General features: G+C 41.9%; 1 protein-coding gene across 1 annotated transcript in view; it reads left to right on the top strand.

Annotated features, from left to right (window-relative positions):
* STPG1 (sperm tail PG-rich repeat containing 1) overlaps nt 1-12,240 on the top strand; it is an 82,515-nt gene that overhangs the window by 60,536 nt on the left and 9,739 nt on the right. Inside the window, exons 7-8 of the mRNA XM_044671342.1 lie at nt 971-1,013; nt 6,900-6,917. Of these exons, the coding sequence (XP_044527277.1) occupies nt 971-1,013; nt 6,900-6,917 (61 nt within the window). The remainder of the gene's footprint in view (nt 1-970; nt 1,014-6,899; nt 6,918-12,240) is intronic.

The following is a 12,240-nucleotide window of genomic DNA, read 5'->3' as shown; positions in this document are numbered from 1 at the left end:
TGGCAATTTGGAACTATGCCCAAAGGGCTATAAAAGACTGCCTGCCCTTTGATCCAGCCATACCATTGCTGGGTTTGTACCCCAAACAGATCATAGATAAACAGACTTGTACGAAAATATTTATAGCTGCGCTTTTTGTAGTGGCAAAAAACTGGAAAATGAGGGGATGTCCTTCAATTGGGGAATGGCTGAACAAATTGTGGTGTATGCGGGTGATGGAATACTATTGTGCTAAAAGGAATAATAAACTGGAGGAATTCCATGCAAGTTGGAGAGACCTCCAGGAAGTGATGCAGAGCGAAAGGAGCAGAGCCAGAAGAACATTGTACACAGAGACTGATATACTATGGTAAAATCAAATGTAATGGGCTCCTGTACCAGCAGCACTGCAATGACACAAGACAGCTCTGAGGGATTTATGGTAAAGATGCTACCCACATTCAGAGGAAGGACTGCAGGAGAGGAAACATATAAGATAAACAATTGCTTGAATGCATGGGCTGAGGCGGACATGAATGGGAAATAGACCCTGAACAAGGACACATGTTACAACCAGTGGAAATGTGCGTTGGCCATGGGTGGGGGGAGAGTGGGGGGGGTGAAGGGGAAAGTAGGGGCATAAAATATGTAAACAGATTAAAAACGAATATTAATAAATGTCTAATAAAAAAAGAAAAAAAACAAAAACAAGCATTTCCATATACATCATAGATAGAGAAGAGAGGAGTGTAGCTGAAAGTATGAATCTCCACTATATATAGCTTGCTTAAAATAATCTTCCTAAAACTTAAATCTGCCTATTTTTGGGTATACAATGGGGGATGACCAGTAACAACAGGGAGAGAAAAGAGAACAGAACTGCTCAACTCTGATTTTTCTTCTGTTTTTTCTGCCAAGAAAAAAATGTTGAGCAAAATTGGCCAATGGATCTGCCATGGCTGACACAACAAGCAGTGTTCTACATCCATAGGGCCCCCTCTTGTTCAGTCGTTTCAGTCATGTCCCCATTCGGGGTTTTCATGGAAAAGATCCTGGAGTGACTTGCTATGTGGTCTTACTTGGCCCCCATTGTCTACTTGTTTTCCTGGTTCTGATTACTTTACTTTATATCAGTTCATATAACTCTTTCCATGCTTCTCTGTGATTCAACATATTTGTCCTTCCTTAAAACACAGATAGATATCCTATTGCATTCATACATTACAACTTGTTTAGACATTTCCCCAGTGAATAGGCACTAACTTGGTTTCAATTCTTTTCTCTCACACAAAGTTCCACAAGTATTTATTAGGGGCCTCCAGTGTTCTAGGTTTTATGCTAGGTGCCAAGATATGGAAACATAAACAGTTCTCATCCTTGAGAAATTTGTTTTCTTTAAAAAAATAATTATATTTAATTTAAATTAATTAAAAATTAAAAATTTTTAATAAACAGAACTTTATTTTCTCCTTCTATCCTGTTGGACAAAAAGAAAAACAAATTTCTTGTAACAAATATGAATACTCAAGTAAAACAATTAAAAATAATTTTAATTAATTAATTAGGAATATTTTTCCATGGTTACATGATTCACGTTCTTTCTCTCCCCTCCTACCTCCCCCCTCCTGTAGCCAGCTCACAATTCCACTGAATTTTACATGTGTCATTGATCAAGACCTATTTTATGGAAAGCAATTTGAAAGTATTTTCAAAAAGTTACTGAACAGCCCATGCCCTTGGACCCTGCCACACCACTGCTAGGCACAAGTATACCCCAAAAGAGATCAAGGAAAGAGGGAAAGGTCTTTTACGTACAAAAATATTCATAGTACTTCTTGTGGTGGCAAAAACCTGAAAACTAAAGTGACTTTCAAGCTCTCAAGCTAGGAGTGGAGAATGTGCAGCTACAAGTAAATACAAGGCAATGGGGGAGGACAGAGGATTTAGAGTGGAAAGACCTCTAAAATTGTTTCCATTACTAAAGATATCATGTAGGAGATGGCACCTACTTTTTGGGAGGTACCACAGTGGGTAGAATGCCAGGCCTGGGGTTGGGAGGACCTGGGTTGAAATCTGGGCTCAGACACTTCCTAGCTGTATGAACTTGGGCAAGTCACTTAACCCCCCTTTGCCTGGCTCTTGCCCTTCTGTCTTGGAGTTGTTTCTAAGACAGAAAGTCAGGGTTAAAAAAAGAAGTGGCACCTTTGATGATCCTTTATTTTATTTTTCATTAATTTGCTACCAATTATATGTAATAACAAATTTCCACGTACATTTTCTGAAGTTATATGATCCCAAGTGTCTCCCTCCCTCCTTTCCTTCCCACTCCCATAGCTGGCAAGCAATTTGATCTGGGTTATACATGTATTATGTGAAGATCCTTTAAAGGAGCCAGGGGTTCTACTTTTTGTTTTTGTATCCACAGCACCTAGTACAATGCTTGGCACAACATTTAACAAATGCTTGTTTTGAATTGGATTGAACCGTGCAGGCAGAAATGATAAGGGGCAGAGCCTCGCAGCCTGTAAAAAGAGATATGAGAGAAAAGAGTGTCAGAGAGGTGACAATGGGGTTAAAGTTTCTTGTTGGGGGTCTCACAGTTAATAAATGGTAGAGGCAGGGCTTAAACTCAGGCCTTCTGCCCCCACCAATCTAGCTCCCTTTTCCTAAGGATGCCAGATTTTGTAACCACCACCCTTTAGTGATTCAAAAACCAAGGGGGTTTGTGGGCCTCTGAAATGTCTTACGGAAAGGCCTTGATTGTCCACTCAGGTTCTTCTTCTTGCTGACATCCATAGCTCTCCTCCAGATGATTCAGAGAGCCAGGGTTACCTAGGGTGAGAGTTTCTGGAGATCCCAATCGGGCCTCCTGCCTCCCAACTCACCTCTGAAAAGAAGGAGGAGCGTCTAGCCACATATTTCCAACCCTCTGTCTGTTTCCTAGAGTTCCATGTGCCCCTGTCTCTGCACAGACATGTTGGTAGACAGCATTCACTGGCTGGGGTCCAACTTGGCCAATTTCACCTGACCCACCTAAGCTTCCCCTGGGATTTTCGATTAGCTATGGGAGGCTTCCAAACCCCCTTTTCCTGATCTGACACCTGTTGCCCTGTCAGACACACACAACATTCCACCCTAGAGGCAAGTGGCTGCCCTTTAATGATGAGCAAGCTGTCCCTTTATCCTTCCCAAATGATGGGAACCCCCTGCTGCCAACTTAAATCTGTTCCTGGGAGTGTCCTGAGGGTCTCTGATGTCTTCCTGGACTGACCTGCTGAGTGCTGGGAAACATTCATTATTCTCCCCTGATTTGCAAACAGCCCAGATTTAAAGCCACAAACACAATTAATCCTTCATGCTGGGAGAAGGCTGACCCTTTCATAGAAATTCCCCCTTCCTTCCCCTCACCCCCTGCCATAGACACAGATGTGTAGGGCAGGGCCTGGAAATTGTAAATAAGTGATGCAGCTTATAAAATGCTTTAGTTACAATGAACCCAGGGACTTCTCTGCTTTTCATCAGGTCTGTTCTTGCAAACTTGTCAATGTGCCTTCTTGCTGTTGAGTGAGAAATGTCTGGTGGACGATGAGTTGTCCATCATATTTCTAGATATGAATTAAGGCCACTTCCAGCTCTGGCCTTCTATGTTGCAACAGTCTATGTCCTAAGACTCCATCTGCCTTTGACATTCTGTTATAAGCGTGTATGGTCCTAGAGCCCCTCTGCCCCTGACGTTCTAGATTCTAGAATTCTCTGTTCTAAGGCCCCTTCTAGCTCTGACCTCCAGGATCCTAGGGCCACTTATGCTTCTAACATTCTGTGTTCTTTTTAAAATCTTTTTTATTCAAAGATATTTTATTTTTGCAATTATATATAATAACCATTTAAACATAGATTTTCCAAAACTATAAGATCAAAAGTGTCTCCCTCCTTCCCTTTCATCCCCCGTCCCAGATTGCTTACAATTTGATCTGAGTTATATATACCTGTTGTCAAGCAGAACATACTTCCATATTGTAAGGGAATACTCCTATAAAAGCCAAGCCATAAATAAACTAATGTGAAAGATAGTGTGTTTTGGTCTGCATTCCACCTCCAACTGTTCTTTTTCTGGAGGCGGATAGCATTCCTCATCACAAGTCCTTCAGAGTTGTTCCAGATCATTGCACTGTTGAGAGTAGCTAAGTCTATCCCAGTTGACCATCATACAATATTGCTGTTCTTGGGTACAATGTTCTCCCAGTTCTGCTTATTTTGCTCTGCATCAGTTCATGTAGGTCTTTCCAGATTTTTCTGAAATCATCCCACTCAGAACTGTCTTAAAGGCATTTGGGGGGAGCTAAGTGTTGAAATGGATAGAGGCCTGGGCCTCAAGTCAGGAAGATATGGACTCCAGTTTGACTTTAGACACTGAATAGCTGGGTGACTGGGCAAGTCCCTTTACCTTTGCCTCAGTTTCCTCACCCATCAAATAGGGATAATGGTAGCACCTGTGAGCATCAAATGAGATTTATTTATTAAAGCACTTTATAGCACAATACCTAGAACATAAAAGGCACTAGATAAGAGCCACTATTTGCTGTTATTGTTGTCCTTGTTTTACAGAGTTAAAAAGTGAGGCTCAGAAAGATTCAGTCATTTCATGGTTCCACAAGCCAATAAGTGTCAAAGGCAGGATTTGAACCTGATGTCCCTTTGGTACCAAGTCCAGATTCTGTCCTCTCTGAGAGAGAAGGTCATCTTGTCCAAAAGAAACCTGAACAGGATGTTTAACACCACAACTTTGTTAGGAGAATATAAACCCCTTGAGAACTGGCAGTGTCCCATGTAGGGGTCTTTGTATTTGTAGATCCCAGTCCATAGGGGGCTTTGGGAAGCCTTTCTGCCCAGAAGGTCCTGCAAGTCTTAGCTACTGAAGCTTCAACTTGCCTCAAGACTTTGGGGACACTGAATATATAATATATTAACATGTGTGGACTTACTTCACAGGAGCTCTGTGGGAGAGCATACTACATTCTTGTCCACATTCTTCCCTTGGGGAGAATAGTTAAGCTCAGAACAGAGACCTCTTACCCAAGGTCCCAAATCTAGTGTCAGAGGTGAGATTTGAACCTATATCTTCCCAAATTCTAAGTTGTACACATAGTAGGTGTTGAAGAAATATTTGCTGAATTCCCAGCTGGTGTTAAACAAGTGGTTATCAAGCCCAGGGGTGTCAAAGTCAAATAGAAATGGGGGTCACTAATATTTTTAAACCCTTACCTTCCATCTTAGAATCAATACTGTGTATCATTTCCAAGGCAGAAGAGTGGTAAGGGCTAGGCATTGAGGGTGAAGTGACTTGCCCAGGGTCACACAACGTGCAAGTGTCTAAGTTCATATTTGAACCCAGGACCTCCCATCTCTGGGCCTGACTCTCAATCCCCTGAGCTACCCAGCTGCCCCTCAGGGTGGGGGTGTCACTAACTTATACAGAATGATCTTGGCCAGACACATACTGATTTAGAAAACCTTAGATGTGCGTGTATGTGGGGCAGCAAGTGGCTGGAATCAGGAAGACTTACCTTCCTGAAATCAAATCTAGACTCAGACACTTACCTGCTATGTGTCCCTGGGCAAGTCACTTCATCCTGTCTGCCTCAGTTTCCTTATCCATCAAAAGAGCTGGAGAAGGAAATGGCAAACCACTCAAAGTTCTTGGCCAAGCAAACCCCAGACGGGGTCCTTAAGAGCCAAACACGACTGAAAAACAACTGAACAACAAAACATACACATATGTATATCTGTATATGGTATTTTTATTAACACATCAACACATTAAAGTCACACAGGAATGATGATCTGGTTTGGGCTGCACTTGGGAGTGGCCCAGGGGCCATGTGTTTAATGCCTCTGATTTAGCCTAGTCTGGAAGGTTTCCATCAGTGGATAGAGGATAGAAGAACTGGGCTCATTCCAGGGTCATTCTGAGGTTCAAATGAGATATAAGTAAAATATTTAGCACAATGCCTGCTGCCTGCCTGCCTGCTACATAGCAAGTATTTAAATAATGCTTGTTCCCTGACCTTTCCCCCATAGGTACAAAACCAGCAAAGAAACTAAAGTGACTAGTACAAATACAGTTGTCGTTCAGTTGTTACAGTCATGGCTGACTCTTTGACCCCATTTGGGTTTTTCTTGGCAAAGACATTGGAGTGGTTTGCCATTTCCCTCTCCAGCTCATTTTCCAGATTGAGGAAACGAAGGTAGAGTCAAGTGACTTGTCCAGGATTACTCGGTAGTAAATGGCTGAGGCTGGATTTGAACTCACCATGAAGAATTTTCCTGACTCTAGGTCCAACACTCTACTGTTATACCACTCAACTGCCCTCCTCTGCATCACAGTATAGCACAAAGGAGTTAAATATAATATTATTTGGGAGGGACCAAACTAGCAGTTGGGAATCAGAAAAGGTTTCATTCCTCTGCATGATGGTGCTGGGTCTTAAAGAAAGAGAGGGAGGCTAGGGGGTAAAGTCAGCAACAGTCAAAAAATATTGCTTAGTGTCCACTCTGTGCTGGGTGTTGGCAGAGGTAAGGCGGGAGTGCAATTCTGGGCATGAGGGACAGGCAATGCAAAGGCACAGAGATGGGAGATGATATCTTTGGTAAGGAACAGCTAGATTCCAGAGTGCAGGAGAGGAATGTCCAGGAGGGTGAGAGAAGCTGGAGCTAGATCGTGTAAGGCTTTAGAAGCAAAATACATACATTTAGGTTTTATCCTAGAGAGAAAAGGACTTGCTCGAGTAGGATGGTCAAGTGGTCCAGTGTTCCCCTGAGGAAAATCACTTTGGCAAGACTAATTAGTTTTTCATGAGGGAGAAAGACTGTAAGCTCCCTGAGGGCAGGGACTGTTTCCTTTTTTGTTTTTATATCCCTAGCACCTAGCTTTGTGCCTGGCACATAGCAAGCATTTAATAAATGCTTCAAATTTGGTAAAGAGAAAGATCGTAAGTGGCCCTTGATTGGTGGTTAAATAATATCAACTTCAGGGTAAGTGGCTGGGGGAGAGCGGAAAGGGGAGAGGCAGGTATATCACCTTCTCATAACACCAATAATATGAATAATTCATGTTTCTAAAGGCTTTAAGGTTTACACAGTGCATCCCTCACCCTGGGAAATCTTTACGTTTTTATTCCCTAGCTGCTTCTGGGGAAATTGAGGCTGGAGAGGCTAAGTGGCCAGCCCTCAGTTGTGTGCCTGGTAAGCACCAGGGCTAGGAGTGAGCCCAGCTTCTCCTGATTTTGCATCTGGCTCAGCTGGAGGCCCTACACTGCCTCCCTTCTGCTAAGACAACTTCCTTCCACTGTAGAGGCCAGAATGGATCTGGAATCTCCCTGTGAGGAGGAGTCCCTGGCTGGAGGGAAAAGAGGGTCTGGAATCCATGATCCCACCAAGTATGTTCCCTCCTGGCTCTTACGACTTCTAGGAATTCAGGAAATTTCATGATAGGACAGGCAGCAGGCTCAGCAGTTTCCCAGGGAAGCTGGGAATGGCCAGTGGAGGAGGAGGGAGCCACAAGCCAGGACAGGAGCCTGCTGGAGATTTATGATGAGCCAGGAGAAGGCCACCACACCCTCCCTGCAGGTCCTGCTCCTGGACAGACCCAAAGGGGAGGGAAAGGAAGGGAGTTTTGGTTCTCCAGGCACGTTTCTCTTTTGAATAAGTGTATCCCTGCCATCCAGGCAACTGTCATAGGAGCTCCTCATCTTGGATAAATCTCTGCTCCTCCCTGAGCCTCAGTCTCCTCCCCTGTAAAATGAGGAATTTAGAGTAAATGAGCTCCCAGCCCTGACATTCTGGGTTCTGGGGTCCCTCCCAGTTCTGACATTCTGGGTTCTGGGGTCCCTCCCAGCTCTGACAGCATATGATCCTACTTCCCTAAGACTCTAAATTAGCGACAGAAGCATCACCTAAACCTTGCAGCTTCTCATAGTGGCCAAGCAAGTATCCAGGAGAGTGAATGGAAGCTATATCTGAGGCCTTTTGTTGTGCAATTTCCTTAAGCAAGCAATATTTTTATTTTTTTTTAAATTTAGAATATTTTCCCATGGTTACATGATTCGTGATCCACTGCCACCCTCTCATTATTCCCCCCCTTACCTCTCCCTCCCAAAGCTGACAAGCAGTTCCACTGGGTTATACATATCATTGTTCAAAACCCATTTCCATGTTATTCATATTTTCAGTAGAGCCATTCTTTAACATCAAAACCCTAATCATATCCCTATCAAATTATGTAATCGATCATATGTTTTTCTTCTGTGTTTCTCCTCCCACAGTTCTTTCTCTGGATGTGGATAGTGTTCTTTCTCATAAGTTCCTCTGGATTGTCCTGGGTCATTGCATTGCTGCTAGTAGAAAAGTCCATTATGTTCGATTGTGCCACAGTGTGTCCGTCTCTGTGCACAATGTTCTTCTGGTTCTGCTCCTTTTGCTCTGCATCAATTCCTGGAGGTCATTCCAGTTTACATGGAATTCTTCCAATTCATTATTCCTTTCAGCACAATAGTATTCCATCACCAACAGATACCACAATTTATTCAGCCATTCCCAATTGATGGACATTCCCTCATTTTCCAGTTTTTTGCCACTACAAAGCGCAGTTTATAAATATTTTTGTACATTTTTTTCCTTATATCTTTTTGGGGGTTCAAACTCAGCAGTGGTATGGCTGGATCAAAGGGTAGACATTTTTTTAAAGCCCTTTGGGCATAGTTCCAAATTGCCCTTCAGAATGGTTGGACCAATTCACAACTCCACCAGCAATGTATTAGTGTCCTGATTTTGTCACATCCCCTCCAACATTTAACTCTTTCCTTTGCTGTCATATTGGCCAATCTGCTAGGTGTGAGGTGGTACCTCAGCATTGTTTTGATTTGCATTTCTCTAATTAGGAGGGATTTAGAACACTTTTTCATGTGCTTATTGATAGTTTTGATTTCTTTATCTGAAAACTGCCTATTCATGTCCCTTTCCCATTTATCAACTTGGGGAATAGCTTGATTTTTTGTACAATTGACTTAGTTCCTTATATATTTGGGAGATTAAACCTTTGTCAGAGAGGTTTGTTATAAAAATGTCCTCCCAGTTTGTTGTTTTCCTTCTAATTTTGGTTACATTGGTTTCGTTTGTACATAGACTTTTTAATTTGATATAATCAAAGTCATTCATTTTACATTTTGTAATGTTCTCTATCTCTTGCTTGGTCTTAAATTCCTTCCTTTCCCACAGATCTGACAGGTATACTATTTTTTGTTCACTTTACTTATTTATGATTTTACTTTTTCATTTACCCATTTTGAATTATCTTGGTATAGGGTGTGAAATGTTGATCTAAACCTAGTTTTCCCCATGCCGTTTAACAGTTTTCCCAGCAGTTTTTGTCAAATAGTGGGTTCTTGTCCCAAAATTTGGGATCTTTGAGTTTATTGAACACTAACTTACTGAGGACATTTATCCGTAGTCTATTTCATTGATCCACCCTTCTATCTCTTTACCAGTACCATATTGTTTTTATGACCACTGCTTTATAATACAATTTAAGATCTAGTACTGCTAGGCCCCCATCCTTCACTTTTTTTTCATTATTTCCCTTGATATTCTTGATCTTTTGTTCTTCCAGATGAACTTTGTTATAATTTTTTCTAATTCTAAAAATATGTTTTTTGGTGGTTTGATAGGTATGGCACTGAATAAGTAGATTAATTTGGGTAGGATTGTCATTTTTATTATATTAGCTCATCCTACCCATGAGCAATTAATGCTTTTCCTATTATTTAGATCTAGTTTTAATTGTGTGAAAAGTGTTTTGTAGTTGTGTTCCTTTGTCTTAGCAGATAGATTCCTAAATATTTTATATTGTCTAGAGTGATTTTAAATGGAATTTCTCTTTCTAACTCCTGCTTCTGAATTTTGTTGGAAATATATAGCAATGCTGATGATTTATGAGGGTTTGTTTTGTACCCTGCAACTTTGCTATAGTTGTTAATTATTTCCACTAGCTTTTTAGTTGATTTTCTGGGGTTCTTTAAGTAGACCATCATATCATCTGTAAGGAGTGATAGCTTGGTCTTCTCATTGCCTACTTTAATCCCTTCAATTTCTTTTTCTTCTCTAATTGCTACTGCTAGTGTTTCTAGAACAATATTAAATAATAGAGCTGATAATGGGCATCCTTGTTTCCTTCCTGATCTTATTGGGAAGGCTTCTAACTTGTCCCCATTGCGATGATACTTAAGCAAGCAATCTTAAGAGCTGGGTTCTCCATGCTCTGTCCCTAGTTTGCTGCATGACCTTGCACAATATAATACAAGAGCCATCACACCTATAGAGCTTTAAGCATCAGCACAAAGAACTATCTGCCTGTGGCCTCATGGCAACCCAACAACTGAGGCACTGTTGGTAATATACCCATTTCACAAATGAAGAAATCAAAATTTAAAAAGGCAGACAGCCTTGCCTATTGTCACAGAGCAGTATTGGATGGGATCCCAGGCATCTCCTGGCTATAGGCCCAGTGCTCTGTGAACTGTTGCCCCTTGCTGCTTCTGGGCAAATCACTGCCTTGTTCTGGGTACCCATTTCCTCCTCCAGAAAATGAATGCATAGGTTACTAGATAATCTCTAAGACCCCTTCTGTCTCCAAATCCTGGGATGCAATTCATATAGTTTCTGGCCCTCCATTTAATAGTCAGTTCTCAGGGAAGCAAGGTGGTGCAGTGAGATTGAGAGCCAACACTGGACACAAGAGCTCCTGGGTTTAAATCTGGCCACAGACATTTTGGTAACTATATAACCCTGGGCAAGTCATTTAGCCTCTATTGCTTAGCCCTTACTGCTCTTTTGTCTTGAGACAAATACTTAGTATTGATTTTAAGACAGAAGGTCAGGCTTTTAAAAAAAAGGTTAGTTCTCTGGAGTGGCCACCACTGAATTTTTAATTCACAGTGCTTGAGGATGTCCCCTTTGCCTTCAAAGACCAGGTAACTTGTCTCTTGAGATAGTATCAAGGAGCTAAATCTTTGGCCCAGGAGATTCTAGTCCATACTCTTGTTACTTCCCCACTAGGAAACTTTGGGGAAATCACTTCCTTTGTGTGGTCTTTAGTCAAGGATAGGAAATATTCTGGGGCCATAAAGCTTTATATAAAACCTGTTTCTCTTGCTTATCATAGGCTTATATCTTTGGATGTGGAAAGGACCTTAGAGGTTGTCTAGCCCAACTGAGGCACAGATAAATGAAGTGATTTCCCTAGTATTCCATTGGTAGAAAATACCAGAGCTGGGATCAGAAACCAGGGCCTCTGACTTCTATTTCAGCAGTGGTCTTTCTGATGCATTGGGATGCCTCTGAATGGTCTGTGCCATACCTGCATCAGCACTGATAGTTCACAGACAGAGGAGTCTGACTTCCTCTGGCTCCTCTTTGTTCTCCTGCTGCCCATCCTCAATCCCAAGTATATCTACTTTTTCTGAAGTCCTGGTCTCATAGCACCCAGTTAGGCCAGATTCAGAGAGGATGCCTATGTGTGAGTCATCCTTACTAAGAGCACTATGCCCTGACCTGAGGTTTTTTTAGGACCAACTCACTTTGAATGTTCCCACTTTTGAGCTTGAACATCTTTGGCCAGTCTGACTCCAAATAGATATAGAGAAATGGGCAAAGGGACCCTGGGAGTTATTTCTATGTCTTTATATGGTAACCCTCTTACTGACATCCTCCCCACAAATAAACACCAAAAAACCCCGTAAAGGAGAATGGGTTTGAGGATATCTGCTTGTGGCCAGTGTGGGAATTTACTTAACTATATTTGTGCATATATGTATTTTAAATCCTTACCTTCCATCTTACTATACCGTAATATTGGTTCCAAGGAAGACCAGTGGTAAAAGCTAGGCAATGGGAGCTAAGTGACTTGCCCGGGGTTACACAGATAGGAAGTGTCTGAAGCCAGATTTAAAACAAGGACCTCCCATCTTTAGGCTGGTTCTCAATCCACTGAGCCACCCAGCTACCTCCTATGGATATATATTTAAAAACAACGCCTCCCTACTCCCTACCAATGGAGTAAAGGCGGGTAGGTGGATGAGGGGAGAAAGGGATAGGGTCAGGGAGAGAGAAAAAGAGAAAGAAAGGAAGAAAGAAAGAAAGGAAGGAAGAAAAAGAAAAAGAAAGGAAGGAAGAAAGAAAGGGAGAAAGAAAGAGAAGGAAGGAAGGAAG

This window comes from Gracilinanus agilis, chromosome 3 (assembly GCF_016433145.1).
Source record: "Gracilinanus agilis isolate LMUSP501 chromosome 3, AgileGrace, whole genome shotgun sequence".
NCBI classification, from domain to species: Eukaryota; Metazoa; Chordata; class Mammalia; order Didelphimorphia; family Didelphidae; genus Gracilinanus; species Gracilinanus agilis.
This window is presented reverse-complemented; position numbering and strand designations above follow the sequence as displayed.